Below are 19,612 nucleotides of genomic sequence, written 5' to 3' on the forward strand. Positions count from 1 at the left end.
TCAATTCTGAATGATAACCTTGCTGGGTAAATTATTCTAGTTGTGGGTTCTTTTCTTTTAGCATTTTAAAGATGTCCTGCCACTCCCTTCTGGTCTGTAAAGTTGCTGCCAAGAAATCAGCTGATAGCCTTATGGGGTTTCCCTTGTATGTAATTCGTTGTTTTTTTCCTCTTACTTACTTCAAGATTGTCTCTTTATCAAACTTTTGCCATTTTAATTACAATATGTCTTGGTGTGGATCTCTTTGGGTTCATCTAGTTTGGAACTCTCTGTGCTTCCTGGACCTGGGTGTCTGTTTCATTTCCCAGGTTAGGAAGGTTTTCAGCCATTATTCTTTATTAAATAAAGTTTCTGTTCCTTTCTCTCTTTCTTATACTTCTGGGATCCCTACAATGCAAATGTTTTAGTTGTTTTTCACTTTATTATCCTGTCTATTTTCATTTCATGATACAATTATATAATACTTTACATATATATCTTCATATTCATTATATTCAGTATAGTTTTTTCACCATTTAATGTATATTTCACTGTTTTATGGTCACCTTAATTCTCTGCTAATGCTTTCTTCATGAAACCTACTTCATGGGACATGCTAGTGAAAACCCAAGGTGATTTCTGTGTCCCCAGAGATGATCTTAGAACAGCAGTTCCTAACCCAAGAACACCCTGTCCAAGAAGGAGGTCCTAGAGACCCTCTGAGATCATTTTAATATCTAAAACAGCTAATGGAACTAATCTATATAGGTTACGGTTATAAAGGCTAATTAAGTTTCTTCACTTTTACCTTAAACTAATATAAAATAAGATTGAATGTCAATTCTAACTGTAAAATAAAAAAATTTTAAGTTTCTTCACTTTTAGCTGGAAGTATATATTGTAAAATCTGGTTCCCAAAGCACTAATAGCCAATATAGTCTTTGCATTAATAAAAAGAATAAAAATAAATTACTATTTAATAATTCTATTTAGGCAGACCAAATCTGTCAACACATGGAATCTGCATGGAGAAAGGAAGGATAAGTAAAATTCTTGGAGGTAAAAGGCATTATAGTACTTGTTAACTAGACCCAAGACTTTGATTTTTAGAATTATTTAAAATATACCTCCCAATACGATAAGAAATTAGTTAATTTTTTTGGATGTGATAATGGTATTGTGGTTATGTTTTTTCAAAAAGGACTTCTTATCTTTTAGAGATATATATTGAATTATTTACCAAGAGATATCCTGAGATTTATTTCAAAATAATTCAGCATGGGGGGAGTACAGGAGAGGTTTAAATGAAACAAAATTGGTATAAGAAGCTGGGCGACAGGCACATGAAGATTCATTTTATTTACTCCTGTATATGTTTAAAAATAAAATATTAAAATTTTTTAAATGTATGAAATAATTCAACAGGTATCAAGTGTTATTATTTTACTTTTCCGTAAAGTCCTGGATTTTACTGATTTTGACACCATTTATTCAATCTTATCTTTTTCTGAGATAGTAATTACCATACATGAGTATTTCCTAAGTATAAAGTCTAAAGAGGAAAAAGGTTAATTCTATAAACAACTATTTCATGAAATGTTGCTTTCTTTTCAATGATTAAAATACCAAGATTATTTAACCATTTGAAACTCGGTTGAGAAAAATATGTACTTTAATCACACCTCCTAAGTTTGGCCTAATTGTTATTCTGCCTAATGTGTATTTTTACTTGCTACAGAGTCAACATTTCAAAAGGTAGAATTGTTCCAACTACTAATATATTATTTAATATAAAAGCACATTAACTTACAACATTGTCAGCCCAATCTGCTAGTACTGTTGAGATATAGTTCACGGCATTAAGAATTGCACAGTATCGAAAGCCAAGGGAAGCTCTAGTCTCTTCTTTCATCACCTGAGTCAGTCGTATCCTAAAATCATCTACTAAGTCCTTCTGTAACTCCAGGAACTGCAACTTTCGGGAAGCTGTAGGAAGATTTTTATACCTGTCTGTGGAGAAAGTTAAGACAAATGAAGGTTTTTGGTACTGTCCATGACATAGTTATAGGTTTTCCCTATTGATATGCTTTGGTGCCTTTGTCAAAAATCAATTGAACATTCAAATATGGATCTATTTCTAAACATTCTAAGGGTACGGGTTTCACAAGTAGATGTACCTGTCAAAACTCACTGAATTGTATTTATAAGATCTATGCATTTCACTGTATATAAACCATACCTCAGTTTTTTTAAAAAGCATATGATAATTATATACAAAAATCACTCCATTCCTTTAACAATTTTTTTTAAAGGAAGGAGGATCTAGTATAGGTTAAAAGAGATATATATTTAAGAATTTCAGGTGAAATGGTAAGATGTCTGATATGTTCTTTAAAATTCTCTAGAAAAAAAGGTTGGGGAGAAAAATACATAATAGAAAAGCGTTGTTTTAAATCTTAGTAACAGATACCTGAGGGTTCATTATATTATGCTACTTTTGTGTATGTTTGAAAATTTTCCTAATAGTTTTTTAAAAGACATGAGTTTTTCTAATTTTTTTGGTGCTTTAGTGTTTTTTATATTTTTCTTACAGTTAAGAATATGGAATTATTTACTGGCTATATATACTTCTTCAGGTTACATACACAGGCCCAAGAACTGGACAAGACAGAAGAGGATGGTGGCAATGACGGCTCAGTAGCACCTGGAAAACCAGCAGGCCTGAAATGGGACAATGTGGATGGCTACAGACCAACCAGGGCTAGAGGCTGCTAGGCCTCCCCTGGAGCCAGAACACTCTTGCACAATAGAAAGAGTTCCAACTACTACTCTAATGCTTCAAGTAACTTTATTTTACTCTTGTGTAGTCTTTGACATATCAAAGTGAAGGAAATATTTAAAATTTAGGTCAATCACCATTTACTAAAGACACTTAAGCTGAATGGCAAGTGAGTTCAGGTAATAAAATTACATTTTTATTTGTTTTTGTATAATTCAGGAATTTTCTCATTTTAAGATCTTACTTAAATTATTAAAACTCCAAAACCTAGAATATTGTGCTATAGTTCTGCCAAAATAAACTGAATTTGAAGATCTTATGATAACCATTATCTAATAATTTCGTTGAACAACTAGAAAAAGTACCATGTGAAGAGTCAGTACTTTTAAAACAAAAAGACTTATACTTACCAGTTATAACTAAGAGTAGTGTCATAAAAGTTTCCGCACAGTCTGGAACTTTCATTTCATCCACATCAGTGATATCCTTATACTGGGATATCCAGGCAGCTTCTGATGAAAGCGTTGAGTCCATTTTTTGAAGAGCAACTGATATGCCAAAAAAAAGGATTATCTGAAGTAGTTATTCATTCCTAATTTTCAACTCACAATTTTTTAGGAATTATAACTTTTCTACAAAAAAAAATAAATCTACTACTTCCTACTAGTTGCACTATATTTAACACGCTCTATTTTAGGGTTAAACAATTACTTCTCTCTGCCAACCCTACCCCAAAATCTTAGAAATAGGTATACTGACTAGACAAGCTACATACAAAATGATTCTACCAAGAGCAGAAATACTATATGTAAAATCTATTAAACAATAAACTATATAATCTATTGGCTTAAATATTATACTCTAGAAACATGTACAGTTCCAGAAAAAAACTAATGTTTGATGAGAAGAAAACAAGATGACCTCTGAAAGCAATTTGGTAAACCCTGGTGAAGAAATATTTAAACGGCTCTAATTTCTAACCAGAACTGGAGGAGAAAAATACCACAAATTAACATACACAAAAAGAGACATCTCTCCCCATCCTATGGGCACTTGAGCACTTACATTTTCTCTCCACAGTCAACCATCTCTGAAAACAGGTTTCCTCTGACAGAATATGCAAACAATTAGCAAAAGTGCCAGGATAGCCGTGAACACTGTGTAACTCCCTTTCAAATAACAGCACCTCGTCCACCAAATGACAGAAGAGATTGTCATCATAGAGCAGACAAGGAATATCAGCAGCTAACTTCTCCAGAACAAGCATCATAAGGCCCCGAGAAAATTCAAGCTAAAAGAAATACATAAGCAAGGTAATGTAAATGACAAGTTATTCATGGACACATAATCTCTAAATCTGGAATGCTTAGGATGAGTCTCTTACCCTTGCATTTATTGAAGAGCCTACTTTGTCTAATATTGGCTGTATCTTCTCATCCAGAAACTCAGTGTGGTTCCCAATCCACAAAAGCACCTGAGCCAAGTACCATTCAGGCTAAGGAAGGAGGTAAAATAGTTTGAATTCTTTCATCATTCCAACTAGAAAGTTACAATCAAATAGATCTATGTCACTGTATACACACAGCACTTATAAAAATTCCTATATGTAAGAGTACAATTTCTACTCTGAACTTGAATAATTCAAGTTATTCTGAACTTCGATAGTTCAGAACAATTAATAATCAAATGTTTCCTAATGTACTCCCAACAAATTCAAATAATGTGGCTTAAGTCAATAAACTCATAAATTTACAATGCCACATATATTTAAAACCTAGCACTTTACAAATATGTAAAATGATGAGTATTACTAAGAGCCAATGACTCTTTAAATTGTTTATTTTTTTGAAATAACATTCCAAAATAATTTTTAAAGATTTTCTGCTTTTTCTTTTCAAAAGGTAAATTTTTTAAATTTGGCTGGTCTACATTACAAAAAGTGTACACATGCCTTAAAACAGGTACAATTATAGAAAAGGAAATGTAAGTATGCAGCTTTTTAAATCGTCCCTAGAGATGATTCTACAAACCTTCCAAGTTTTGTTGGACAGGGATTCAAAAACATTTACTGAATAGTAAATTCCTGTCGTGTGCTAGATGCCAGGAATACAAAAATAAGGGCAATCTCTAATCTCAGGAGCTGCATAGTTTAGGCCTGATGTCAGAGTACTAGGCCCATTTGAACTACACTTTAAAAAGCAGCCAACATAATTCACAATTTTCCTACCTCAAATTATTAATGCCTCTCTGCAGCTTCTAATTTATTGCTTTGTCTCACCACTAATTGGTTCTACTCTTCTTTCCACCAACACCCCATCCAAAAGAGGATGAGACCCATAAAGTACAAAAGAATAAGCTGAATTTAAGAACCAAAAATCCATTGCCACTCTACTCTTTCCTATGCAAACATAACTGCCTATTTCTTAATTCCTTAAAAATTCTGTAAAACCTATAAACTCATTTTTATATGACACCTACAATGCCTAGTGTAATCTGGCATTTAACGCTTAATCCAAAGCATTTACTGAACCTTTCTGTTACTTGCCCTGCATCAGATGTAGCAAAACTCAAGGATAAAGAAGGTAGTATCCACCACCTGGCAACAAACAAGGTTATAATTCTCAACAAATTCAATCAAATTTCATTGAAAACAAATGCCTATGATCGTTTTTCAGGTCAAATTAAAGAAAAATCTCACTAATATGCCCAATATACATGAATATAGTCCCTCAACTAAAATGTTAGTGATAATTTCCTCAAGCCATTCCCATGATTTATTCCCACACCCTCTCACATAGCTACAAATTATTTTAGCATCGGCACCCGTTTTCAAAAGCTAACACTCTATCTTTTGACTTTCACTTCTCTTTCTATTTATAAACCTGAAGGAGCAATTTGCATGGTGAAACACATATGGACCCAGTTGTAAAAAGTGCCACAGCAAATGCTACAGCAAACCCAAGGGAAACTTCAGGAACTGGTCAGATGATGTGATAATGAGTGAGCTGATTCCTACAACATACCAACACAAGTTCCAAAATATATCTCTAAAGGGCAGTGACAAATCAGGAATTTTCCTCTTTAGAGAAAAAACAGAAATGTGAACAGAATCAGATTTTAACTTATTCCAAGAAAAGTATAAAACCCTTAACAACTGCTATTAATAAAAACAAAGGATAAGAGTTGGCAAAGCACACCTTGCTTATAACGTTAGTCTGTCGGTTTCCTCTAAAGTGATACCTGAACCTCTTCTGAAGGGGAGTCAGCATAATCTGGATGGGGAGGATGATAGACGAGGATGCAGGAAGAGAGTATTTTTCTGAAAGTTGTTTTGGCTCAGTAAATAATTCATCTCTGACATACACAAGTCAAGGAAAAAGTATCAAAAACATACACACATATATGAATGTATGTGAATACATATACACATTTTTCCAACATGCATGAAAGATACTGAGTAAAATTCTAATGCACATAATATATAATCTACCTTTACATTACATGATTTCAGTAAAAAGTACATGAAAAATGTTATTATAATTAATCTGTTTCTCCTAAAAGAATAGTAGTAAAGAAACACATTCAAGTAATCATTTTATTAACACTAAGGTTTCCTCCCAGTTGCCCATTTTTCCTATTGTCCCAAAAGACTATATGTGAGTCCCACTTGGGTCAGTCACATATTTCAGGCCGACCCACGCCCTCCCGCTCACATGCAATTCACTTTGAAAGAGAACAATCTACCACTCCGTGGGCATACACAGACCAAGTACAAACCCAGCACTCCCATTTGGCTTCCTGGCCTTTGTCACAAAGTTTTACTCTCAAGCTACAGATCTAATGTAGAAAAATAAATGTTAGTAAGTTTTAACTACAACAAAGATACGAGGTTTGTAGTTTCAGAAGCTGACAAAACAGTGTCTCCAGGTTACTATGTATCTCAGGGGAACTGGCTGGTCGACTTAAGCCAACAGTTTGAGACTGAGGAGGTGAAATGAATGGCCAATGAAGCTGTGCTAAAATTTCCTCAAAATCGCTGTAACAGAAAAGTAACACGTGTATTTCAGCAAAATACAATGATAATCAAATATCCATCTGACAGCAATTACCATGAAATATGAATAAATCCTTTACCTTGTGAGCTTGTCTTTAAGAATTTTATGCCAGAATTTAACAGTGGCTCTCATGAAACCAAGAAGATGAGTACAAGATGATTCCTGAAGTTTGATGTCAAGTTCTGCCATACACACCAGAGTAGAAGCTGCCTCTGGGACATTATTGGTCATCAGATATTGCTGAATGTTATCACTGCGAAACAAGGCAAAGCAAACTTTAAAAGACAGTTCAGAATAATTCCAAATGCAAAAAACTGCTCCTCCCTCTTGTTTTATATAAAGTTATGCCCAAAGAAGAAGGAAGCACCATGCAGAAGTGGCTTTTTTTTAATGTGATACCCATGTCTCTGGGATCCCAGAGTCCTCAAATTCAGCAACCTTCTAAGAGGCCCATGTTCAGGACCCCTCCCACTCCTCCTAATGGAAGAGACTTGTCCTGAGTCACATTCCCTCAGGCACTGCTCATTTCTGATAAATCTGCCTTTTACAGAAGTCTTCAGTATCTTATAATCCAAATAATGTGGGTAGCATCTAATAAGGTCTAATACAGTAGTCTTCAATTTTTACTTACTTTGCCCAACTGAATTTGATTATAGGAAACTTAAGGAGGTGGCACCTCAAAATCCAGTCCTTTCAAGTTACTGTTAGCAAAGTTCCAGATAAAATTTAAGGTAAGCTCTACAACAAGGGTAGCAAACTCAAATGCCTATGGAGGCCTGATAGTTAAAGTTAACAAAAAAGCCAAGTGGGTGGGGACTAGAGCATCCTAAGGCTCCAGCCAATTGTTGCCACACTGTAGTGTGGGTCCAATATGGCCAAATCTTAAAATTTTCTAGAAAAGTCAGAAATCAAGATTTTCATATAAAATCAAACCAATTCTTCAAATTCTTTAAAAGCCAAATACATGTCTTCAGGACAAACTCAGCACATAGCTACTATCTTGGCTCTATAAAGCAAACATTAATTTTAAAATGTTTGATTTGATAAAAATAACATATTCTATATCTTAAGCCATCTAAAAAACAAAATGTAACCTTTTCAATAGTGAATCTCAGTTCAGGGGTCACTTCCAGCAGAAAATCTGAAGTAAGTGCTCTATCTCTAAGTAGCCTATACACACACATTCTGCCTGCATGCTTGGCCACTGCACTGGAAGCTGATGTGCTAGGACTCTTGTCCCTAGTTTGGTGCGCTCCTTCAGTTATCTTCCTGGGGTGGGCACAGTGCCCTCCTTAGGAATAAAAATGTGTAGCCCACTGGCTGAGCTACACTATGCCCTAGCATTTATTTATTCCTCAATTTTCTCCAAAAGTCACTTTTCTTTTCCACTGTCACTGCTTCAGGTCTCAACAATACCAAGCTCATGTCTGTAGTACTCTATCAGCCCTTTTGGTCATATCCAACACTCATTCTCTCATTTTTCTTCCTTCTCCTTTTTTAATAATTTTATTAAGATTTCCAACAGATTTTGTGTTTTATAGCTATTTTCAGAATTGAAAACACTCCTTCCCATTGGGTGTCAACAAACCATCATTTCTACAGTTAAGGCACAAGTAGTTCTGTTCTGATGATTGTTCTGATGATTAGCATGCACAAGTGACTGCTCCTGTAGAAGGCTGTTCCCTGTGCATTACAGCAAATTACATAAAAACTTCTCATTGATTTCCCACTTCAAAGACATGTAAATCCATGTTTAAGAAATGTATAAATGTTACAAAAGAATTTAAATATATAAGTAACCACAGAATACAGGTGTCCTGCTTTCTGGAATACAATGAAACAGATCTCAACAGAACACTGAAGCATGAATGACATTTAGAGCATAGGAAAAGCCAGGGTAATAGGGTTCATTCATAGTGAAACTGCTGAACTGCAATATTCAAGAAACAGAGTTAATATAAAGATGCTACTTCTAGAAAGAAGAAACTACTTTCAAAAAAAAGAGAGAGAGAGAGCTACAGAAAAAAACAAAGAGGTCAGTTGATGAAACAATAAAATGTATAGAAGAAAACATAGGAACGAAACTCAAGGACCTTGATTGGACTTAAAGAGGATTTTATGAATTTGACCTCAAAGGCAAGGGAAGTAAGAGCAAAAAAAAATGAATGGGACTACATCAAACTAAAAAGCTTCTGCTCAGCAAAAGAAATCGTCAACAAGGTAAAGAGACAACCATCTAAATGGGAAAATATATTTGCAAGCAACACCTCCGATAAAGACCTAATATCCAAAATATACAAAGAACTCAAACGACTCAATAACAGCAAAAAAACAAACGATCCATTCAAAAACTGGGCAGTGGACCTGAAGACACTTCTCCCTAGAGAACATACAAATGGCCAACAGATATATGAAAAGATAGCTCAACATTGCTAGTTATTAGAGAAATGCAAATCAAAACCACAATGAAATACCATCTCACACCTGTTAGAACAGCTATAATAACAAGACAAGTAATAACAAATGTTGGAGAGGATGCAGAGGAAAAGGAACCCTCATACACTGCTGGTGGGACTGCAAATTGGTATAGTCACTATGGAAAACAGTATGGAGGTTCTTCAAAAAACTAAGACTCGATCTACCATATGATCCAGCAATCCCACTACTGAGTATTTACCCCAAAGACTTGAAAACCCATATCCAAAAAGATATTTGCACTCCTATGTTCAAAGCAGCATTATTCACAGTGGCCAAGACATGGAAGCAATCTACGACAGATGATTGGCTAAAGAAGCTGTGTACATATATACAATGGAATATTACTCAGCCATAAGAAGAGATGAAATACTACCATTTACGACAACATGGATGGACCTCGAGATAATCATGCTAAGCGAAATAAGCCAGACAGAAAAAGTTGAAAATCACATGCTATCACTTATATGTGGAATATAAACCTAAAAGCAACAAATGAACAGGACAAACAAACAGAGACTCACAGTGATGGATAATAGACTAGTGGTTACCAGAAGGTAGGGAGGAGGCGGGAACTGGACAGGGTAAAGAGGGTCAAATATGTGGTGACAGAAAGAAATCTAACTATGGGAGGTGAACACACAGTGTAAACATATATATGCCTTACTGTTAAAGTGTACAGCTGAAATTTATTGGATTTCATTAACCAATGTCACCATAAAAATTAATTAACTAAAAAATTGAAAAAATATAAATAAATAGATAGATAGATAGATAGATAGATAGATAGATAGATAAACCCGGTCATTAGAGGGAAATGAGGAGATGAGAAAAGTCTCAGAAGACCAAAAGAAAGCTAGAAATAGAGATGTATCACAAAAGACCTATGGTAAAGAACATGTTATTAAAAAGATAAACAACTGTGCTCTACTTGATTATGAGTTTGATTCCTATTTCTAATACAACTCCTTGGGAATATTTTCTTTTAAACAATTCTGACATCAGAAAGAGACTACCCATAACCATGGTCCTATTTTAATTAATCTATTATTCTGACTACAACAAGAGTGAGGCTTTTACCTAATGAAATTATTATGTAATTATAATAACTTAAAAAGGTATTAATATTGCCCTTTATTGGCATTTTATTTCAGAGGGGCAAGGAAAAATGAAGTAAAATAAAGCAAAGTTTAAAATTCCTTCACTGCAAATAATTTAAACAAGTAGGAGATATTCTAAAAAGCTTAAGTCAATTTCTGGAATTGCTAGTAACACTACAATTTTAGGCATACAGCTTTTTTCTGTAAAGGTAAAACTCACGTATGCAAAACAAATATTTTCATACTGTACTGGTATGTAAAATTCATTAAAATCTCAGGAAACATATGTAGGACAAAGTAATACGGTATTACTCTTTGGAATAACATAAAATATATTAAGTAGGATACATTTAAAATGGGACATCAAGACTCTTGGATGACTTTTCTCCCTCAAGTCTTCCAGACATTAATGGCTGCTGACAGCTATAAAGCAAGAGTAATTATAACAAAGCAAGGATGTAATAGCACAGCTTAGAGGGGCTGGGAGACTATATCATGAAACCAAATAATTTGCAAGTCTAGACAGAAATGTTAATTTAGGTTGTTTGAAAGGTAATATCAAACACTTACAATCAACCACCAGTGTTATATATTCAATTCAAAAATTAGTACTTCTTTTTTTTCCCTACCAATAGGTACAACTCTTGTTATTCATCTAAGCACACTGTGTAGCTCTTATTAGATGATTCTCACTGAAAAAAACCAAACAAACTGAAATTATAGAGAAAACAATCCATTTCATTAAATGACCATCTCTAAAAAGTAAAAGTATAGAGGAATTAGTACCACACTGAGGGGTTATTTTAATTTGGCATTACAAAAAATAGTTTTTATCATGTGTTCACAATACAACTATAGGACTTAAAATTTTTACTTGGATTACTTTCTTTCAAATGCAAATTAAGCTCCCTGAAAAGTTTATGTTCATCCACAATAAAGGAAAAGAATCATTATCATAATGCTATTTTCATAACAACTGGCAAAATTACATTATTATAATCTTTAATTAACTCAATTATTTAATGGCATGCATGCACTCTCTAAGACAGATCCTCAAAGGAAAATAATAATTATGAGAACAAAGAGGCCCATTTTACCTTAGTTCTTCAATTTGTGAAATCCATTTAAGGTAAGCGAGATGCCGTTCAATTTCTTCAATTTGGTTAATCATGGCCCCAAGATCTTCTATCCAGGGCTGTGCGGTCAGCAAATGGCTGTTAATGGAACTGAAGAGATGAGTTTCTTGCTCCAGAAATTGATTAAGAAATTGCTCTGATTCTTCTGCATTTTTTAAGGCACTCTGAATTCTTTTAGGGATTTCTGATGAAATTGTAAGTACCTGACCATACCAAAAACAAAAAACAGCAGCCATCAGATAAAATTTTCATAACCTTTTTAATTAGTTCATTACCTTCAAAATACATGCTTGTTCTAATAGAATTAGAAATTGTCAATTAAAAGCTTCAAAAGAAAGAAAGGTTTGATTTCTGTATCCTGTCCCAACCAAACCTATACAGGAACTGCTATATGTGGACATGCGTAGGGACGGGCCTATCATCCTGGCCCCCTGTAAGTACCTATAGATCTGCTTTCACAAAGCTCAGTACTTTCAGAGGGTCCAGCCAGAGAACACTTATATATACTTTATCTACTAATTATTTTCCTTCAAAAAAAAAAAAAAAAAACAGAAGCTCTGATTCTGAAAGTCTGGGTATTTATAATTGCAAAAGTTCCCCAAGTATCTGATTTATGCCCAGGTCAAGAACCAATAACTTAGTAAAATGATATATCCAGGTAATGCCTTTAGATACTGTATTTGTTAAGTGAATTTTTCTTATAGCATATGGAAAATATATGCAAATATTAGGTATCAATACAATATAAAGAATATTACAGAGGAATTTCAATTTAATTGCCACTGATTAGATACTCTGTACCAGGAACTGTATTAGGGATAGACATAAATAAGACAAAGCATCTGCCTTTAAACTGTTGGTATAGAAATGTTAAGTAGATAGTTCAGCAGTGAAATTAATGCAATAAAAGAGATCTATATGCCAGATGTAATGATGTACAAATATAAAGGTAGTACTTCCGAAACCTCAATGTGAAGAAGAATCATCTAGAGATCTGGTTATAATGTAAACTCAGTAGGTCTGAAGTAAGGACTGAGATTCTGCATTTCCAACAAGCTCCACACTTTGAGTAGCAAGGTTCTGAAGTACAAGGCAATTGTACTTGCATGGCTGATACACAGACTTTTGCAGGATAGGGGGGAATTTTTATGGAACTTTAGAAGGAAAGAGCATTCCAAGCAGAGAAACAGCTCAATCATGATCAAAGAGCAGCAAAGAGGTCAGTAGGGCACAGAATACAGTTCAAAGAATTGCAGACAGAAGCGATGAGCCTAGACAGGTAGGAAGAGACCAGATCACAGGTAACAACTGTTCTTAGAAGAATATGGGCTCTTTCCAAATGGCAATGGGATGCTATTAAGAGATTTTAATAAGGAGAACAATTCAGTTAGATTTATGATTTAGAATGGTAAAGTGATGAACAATTATGTTTATTATTTGTAATAATAAAAACTGGAAACAGCAAAAATGTCTATCAATAAGAGCCTGGTTAAATAAATCATGCACAGCCATATCTGAGTATCATAAAACCATTAAAAAAGAGAGATCTATACAGGGAGATAGGAAAACAAGTCCCATACTACATTAATCATAAAAAGTTAAGCTGTGCATGTTAAGTAATATATGCCTGCATACACATAAAAGATTTTTAACTGTATATTTTATAACATTTGCTTTATTTACATTTAATAAGATTCCTATAAGGAATAAAAAAAGATAGTTATTGTGGCAGTATGAAGAAAACAGAAGATGGGCAAACTACCATCAAATGCGAGAGAATGCAGCCCTACACTGAAATGGTGGCAGCAGGGATGGGAACAAAGGGATGGACACTAAAGATGGTAAGGAGGCAAAACTCAGATGTCTTGGTGACAGGGGAAGAGTAAGGATGATGAGGAGCAATCTAGGAAGGCTCCTAGGTTTCAGGCCTGGGTGACAGGTAGATAGATAGTGGTGCATTTTCCCAGATAGAGAAGCATTTTAAGAGATGGATCAGTAGTTTTAGATACACTGAATTTAAGGTTCAATTAGAAACTTCAGCGAGAGCTTCCATGACCAGCAGAGAAACAAGCCTGATTCCAGTGGGTCAAAAAGCAAATGGAAAAGCATTAGGAAGTGACGATAAATAAAGATGACTTTTTTTAAGAGGCCTACCAGTAAAAGGGACTAACACCAAAAGATAAAGAGAGGGTTTTTTGTTTGTTTAGGTTTTAAGGAAAAGACCTGACTATGTTCATATGCTGAAAAGATAGGACAAGCTGAGCAGAGGATGAAATTATAAGAGTAAAGCAAGTTCACTGACGTGGCAGACAGGACTGGGGCATAAGGACTGCCTTACACTGATCCTCTACTACATTAATAAGTAGAAATGGTTGCAAATAAGTTTGTGAAATGTGGGGAGATTGTTCAATAGATTCATGCTAGATGGCCTCAATTTTTATTTGAGAAAAGGAAGGATAGAATGGCCTGGTGGGGTAGGTATGTTAGGGAGAATTTGGAAAAACAGCTGAAGAGCGTAGCAGAGGAGCCAACCTTCCAAGGACTGCCAGTTGGGGGAGAAGACCACACCTTTGGGCTGGCATCCATCTACTCGGCTGTGTGATTTCCTCCACAAGAGCCCACAACAACTTGCCTGCAGGAATGGAAAGGACAGGGCTAGACTAAGCCTAGAGCCTAGCAGGACACATGGTAGAAAAACAGGAAGATGGAGAGGCCTGAGACACCAGGAATGGGAAAACATCAGATGACTAACAAACCTGGGGCTAACACACCAGTATTCCCAAGCAGAGGTTATTTAACCCAATTTAGGGTTACACAATGCAAATCTCTTTATCTTTGACAGACACACTACTGCAAATATAGGGACTCAGTTATTTTTTTAAGATTACATTTATGGGGTTTTTAAAAACTTATTTTAAGTAATATGTTCACTGTAAAAAGAAAAAACCTGAAAACACAGAAAGATGTAAAGAAAAAAATCACTTGTTAAACAATCACCCAGAAATAACCATTATTATATTATACATGTTTTCTCCCTTGGAGTGCAAAAAATGATGTTATAACATTTTTGTATACCATGAAATTATTTACTTGTAAAAGCACTTTAAAACTCATTTTATGCAAAGCTACTTAAAATGTCAGCTATCATTATGTTTCTAAGACATAAATCATATCAGTATGAACTGTAACTTTTGAATAATTTGTAAAATACTGAGTATATTGTGGGTCCTTAAAACCTATTAAAAAGTTTACAATGATTAGACTATTTGTCAAAATCTATATCTTCAAAATAGCCTATGTAATGATGGTTATGTTTATATTAATTACGATGATATTATTTCAATGTTTTAATACTTGCCTGTTCTTCTAATTGCGTTTTACCTTCTGTCATCTGTTCTATGAGTTTATCAAGTTTCTTAAAAGACTTAAGGTCATTTCCAACTTCCTTTTCTATAAATGCAGACACATAGGAAGGGAGATCACCAATATCTGTGCCTTCACTGACTTGTTCATTTCCAACAAGAGCTGCAATATATACGTCACCTAAAATGAACGAATAACAATTATTCAACACCAGCAAGTCAATGGAGTTAAAAAAAAATGCAAAAGATATACAAGGCAATATATCTACCTTCAAAGTTAATAATTTAAAGAAAACACTCTCTATGGATGGTATATGATGTATATACATACACAAAAACATAGATATATGTATATATATACAAAATATACACAAAAATTTCCAAATGAATACATGCATATACACGTATGTGCATATATGTATATAAAGACTCTATATATTCATTTAGGTATCTGTGTATACATTTATATATTTTTGTGTATATATATGTACATGTGTGTGTGCATATATGAATAGCCATAATACAATCAATCATTCAATCAAGTATTACGAAATGCTTAGGAGCTGAGGAAATTCCTCAGAGTGAAAGAAAAATGCCTGAAGTCCTAGTAACCAAAGCTTTCAATAGATGTTGTCTAATTTTATTGGTATAGTTTTATTAAATTCGTAACATGTTTTCAAAATCTGTAAGGAACCAGATGGTATGATCTAAATAACACGAAAGGAGGACTTTGACTTCAAGATGTTAAAAAAAGAAAGAAAAATAGTATTGAAAGATTTCAAGTAGATGAAAAAAATATGAAAGGGTAACCAATGAGTAAAAACTCCTCCTTATATAAGAGTAAAAAAGCTTTAAAAGTTTCAAATGCCATTGTACAAAGAAGTCCATTTCAGAAACAGAAAAAAAATTTTTTAAAGGAAATGAGAGAAAACATAAATTACTAGAAAAAACTCTAAATGGGTTTTTTCATAATGGGATGCATCATAAACTGTAGTCTAAAGTAAGATTCTTTCTATGGCAAATAAACTAGACTTAGACTAATTCACATTGGACTTGTTAAGTGTGATAAAAACAGGTGATTTGGAACCCTGTAGCCATTCTTGGAGAAGAGCGGCAGCACAGGCAACACTCACTAGCTTTGAGTGGCTTTGCTCTTGACTCATTTAGTATGTGATATTTCCCAAAGAGTCCACCCCTTATAATAATTTTCCATTTTTACTTAAACAAAACACTTGAGAAAACAAATTTCTCGTACACACATAATTCGCTCCAAAGGCAATTAAATTATTTTCCAGTAATTTTGTGCACCAACAGCAGTGCTCCTTTCCTCCAGAGTATCTCTAGCTATATCTGGGCTGACCGTCTGTGCCAGGGTGGCTTTCTGAACGTGCCCGGAATCCCAGAGAGAACTGAAGTGGCTTCCTGGCAAAGGCAGGAGTGACATGGCCCACGCTGGCTGCCGTATCTTTCTCCTTCCACTCCACTCCAGTGTGCCAAGATAAACTACTTCTCCTTGAAGTATGTTCCCATGTGTAATCTATCCCCTTTTGGTTGCTTATGGTTTCCTTCTTCCTGGAGAAGTTCAGAAAACCTTAAGTTTGGGTCAATCTTGGTATAATGGTAACTCCATTTCACTGTGCGGTCATTAAGTTTCCTGGTATTAAATATGTTCAACTCTACTCAGTCCTCAACCTGAATTATTCCACATATGAGGCTTACTCTCCCTAGATTTGAGTAGTACCTAAGGATTTTATTTAAAAACAAAAAACAAACAACAACAACAAAAAAACCACAAGATAAACATTAAAGGAATAGCCATTGATCTCCAAATGAAAATAAATACTACAAAATAAGGTCCCAGAGAAAGCAAGAGTGCATTTCACAGAAATCAAACATCAGAATAAACCTGAACGTACAGTGCATTTCTCTACTTCATGTTTGCCTGAAGGATTTGGTCCCCTCTAAACAAACCATTCATGGTGAGTTTATGAACAAATTAAAAGTTTGATGACATTAGCATCTATTTAGTAATAAGGACTATATAAATTTTTTTTAAAAAGCGTTTGCATTACAGATAATGTTGGGGGAACTAACACAGCCTGTTGGGGAGCAATATTGTTGGATTTCACCTCTTTTGCCTCTGTTCTTCCTTGAAGCTGTCCCTGTAGAATATGGCTCTTTACCAAAAATTAAGTTTTAAGACAACAGCAATGAGATAAAGGCAAGAGGTTATAATCAGCCTTACTACAAAACAACTGTCACTTCTGATAAAATGAAAATAAGAATAAAGATGTGCCTAAATGCAAATGTAACTACCAGATATTGTTCAATTATTTATGTAAAGAAGCAGAATATATACCTGTGTGTTTCGTACTGGGTATGTTCCTCTCCTCGATCCCCTCCAAAACAAATTTTCCTTTGTTTTATTCAACTTATAAGAACTGAAAGCTTGTTCATATGCTATGAGAACCAATAGCCCATTAACAGGTAAAAGCAAAACTAGCATAAGTCTATACCTCGACTTCCCAACTATAAATTGTAACATTCTCCCAACCTATACTTAAAGGTTGTAAATGGGAATAAAATCCATGTTTCTTGACTCTCGACCAATATTCTTATTTTCTTCTACTTCAAAAGAGAATTGGCTGGTCCACATCAAACTTTATTAATACAGAAAAACATTAATTGTTATGTACAGGAGTCACAATGTCTTCTTCTTTTAATTTATCTTAAATAAAGCAAGTGAGTTATGTGGTGTTATCTACAGACACATACGTGCAATGGAAATATTTTGTGACTGCTAAGGTTGCTGTAGCTTAGGGAAAAAATTCCATTTTCATGTTTTAAAAAATTACACTCTTTTGATATAACCATTTAAATGCAGCATAGTACATTCTTAGTCAAATGACATTCTTCAAAATAACACATTAGGAGGTTTTTATGTTTCTCCCTTTCTCTATTTTTTGTAAAAAGCACTCCTATAAATTGCAAAGAAGTTGCCTAAGACAAAGGAGGGACAAGGACAAAGCCTAGAGTCTGCATCTATCATATTACTAACATGACAGCCCAATAGGCATCAACTTCCCAGGCATAAGAATGGGGCAAAGGTGGAAAAGGGAAGGGTTAAAGATATGGGGTACTCTCAAATCCTTTAAGGAAAAGGAGCTGAGTTGTGGCAGCTATTATTGTCAAGTGCTATAGACTACTTGGAGCTTTCTTTCTGATGCAGGTTATATCGGTATACAATGTTAAGGGTAAGCCTGGCTCCTAAAGCCAACACAGTAACATGAGCTCCTTCTTCTTACCTCTGCTCATTCCCACACTATTTGCCATGGTCAGAAGAACCAAAAATCCCTCTGATGGAATAGGTGTTATATGTTTTTCCCTTCCTCCCCCAATAAATTTCACTTCAAAAGCCCCTGAAGAGTTCTTGATTTGCAAAATCCTACCATGCTTAGCTCATTAAAATAAAATAACAAATGTCCACATCTCTGACTTATGTTCCTATGCTAGGTAAGAAATGGAGGTATTGATCTTTTCTATCTTCCTTGTCCAGTCCAAGACCCAGGAACCAAGCTGATGCTTCATTAAAATAACAGGCAGGCCCCAATTATTTTGAATCCAATATGGGCAGAACTCCGGTGAAACCACACAAGTTCCTACACTAGGTATGAGTCAGGAAGTGCTCTTCTCCAAATCACCCCATATTTTACAATTTACAATTACAAAAAAAATATGCGTATAATGATAATCAGCATTTAATACTATACAAGCATACTATACAGGGGAAAAATACTTCATCTAAAAGATAACAGGCTAAGCCCCTTGTCAGATGCAGACCCTGGAAAGTTGTTTGGAGAGATGGCTGGATAGACAGTGCTAAGGTGTATGGAACAGTGCTTGGGGGCTTGGAGTCTGCTTACTTTTCTCCTCCACGTTCTTCCTTTCGTCATCACTTTCAGAGCAGCACTAGAAGAACAGGTGTAACAAACACATTAAGAGTGAAGTGGTATATGTAACTCATACAACGTTCCCAGAGGACATCCAACTGGGAGACCGAGAGGTCTCAGATCCCTTCCCCTAGGGTTTTCCTGAGCAACCAGGGCCGTCTAATGCAGGTTCCAAAAAGGGGCACCTGCCCAAGACCGCGGGCGTTACTCCGCCCAGCCGCCAGGGCTACCTCCCCAGAGGAATGTCATCTCACAGGAATCGTCACAGCCACTTCATTGGGACTACCTTTCCTGGGAGGTCTGTACTACCCCACCAGACCTGAAAGGGTCATCTCCCCCGGGCCACGGTAACAACGTCCTCAAACCGGCCGCCAGGGCCACCTCATTGAAACAATCTCCCACGAGAGATTTGTGCCACCAGAATCTCCTCCCTAGGCCACCAAGACCCTCTCACCGGGGTTGCCGGCGCCTGGCCGATCTGGCCCGCTGGGAGCATCGCGCATCCACCAAAGTCCTCGGTTGCTGGAGCAGCCAGAGTGACGGCTGAATTCCGACTCCGGCCACCTATCCAAACAACTCAGACTCGGTGAGCGTAGGGCGGAGCGCCACCGCGACTTCCTCTCGTGGTCTCTTTGGTTTCTTCCTCTTCTCCCAGAGAGGCCCTGCCAGCGCAGCCACCGGCCGTGAGCAGTGGTGCCCCCTGCCGGCAGGGAACAGGGTCGGCCGCTCAGGAAGCAGGCGCCGCCCCCGAAGCTCTTGAGTAAAAGGGGCACGGT

At 35.6% G+C, this 19,612-nt stretch overlaps 2 protein-coding genes across 2 annotated transcripts in view; one reads left to right on the forward strand and one right to left on the reverse strand.

The window, feature by feature from the left end:
- Positions 1–2,972, forward strand: part of LOC105300337 (EF-hand calcium-binding domain-containing protein 10-like) — a 16,317-nt gene extending 13,345 nt beyond the window's left edge. Inside the window, exon 5 of the mRNA XM_011372520.2 lies at positions 2,616–2,972. The gene's annotated coding sequence lies outside the window, so the exon portion shown is untranslated. The remainder of the gene's footprint in view (positions 1–2,615) is intronic.
- RINT1 (RAD50 interactor 1) overlaps positions 1–19,473 on the reverse strand; it is a 26,785-nt gene extending 7,312 nt beyond the window's left edge. Inside the window, exons 1-11 of the mRNA XM_011372518.2 lie at positions 19,291–19,473; positions 18,810–18,855; positions 14,883–15,067; positions 11,486–11,727; positions 6,893–7,066; positions 6,645–6,794; positions 5,956–6,112; positions 4,143–4,253; positions 3,824–4,049; positions 3,169–3,306; positions 1,790–1,989 (exon numbers count right to left, since the gene is read on the reverse strand). Of these exons, the coding sequence (XP_011370820.1) occupies positions 1,790–1,989; positions 3,169–3,306; positions 3,824–4,049; positions 4,143–4,253; positions 5,956–6,112; positions 6,645–6,794; positions 6,893–7,066; positions 11,486–11,727; positions 14,883–15,067; positions 18,810–18,855; positions 19,291–19,332 (1,671 nt within the window). The 5' untranslated portion in view covers positions 19,333–19,473. The remainder of the gene's footprint in view (positions 1–1,789; positions 1,990–3,168; positions 3,307–3,823; positions 4,050–4,142; positions 4,254–5,955; positions 6,113–6,644; positions 6,795–6,892; positions 7,067–11,485; positions 11,728–14,882; positions 15,068–18,809; positions 18,856–19,290) is intronic.
- Between the last annotated feature and the right edge of the window lie 139 nt (positions 19,474–19,612).

The sequence above is a fragment of the Pteropus vampyrus genome, unplaced genomic scaffold (assembly GCF_000151845.1).
Source record: "Pteropus vampyrus isolate Shadow unplaced genomic scaffold, Pvam_2.0 Scaffold208, whole genome shotgun sequence".
NCBI classification, from domain to species: Eukaryota; Metazoa; Chordata; class Mammalia; order Chiroptera; family Pteropodidae; genus Pteropus; species Pteropus vampyrus.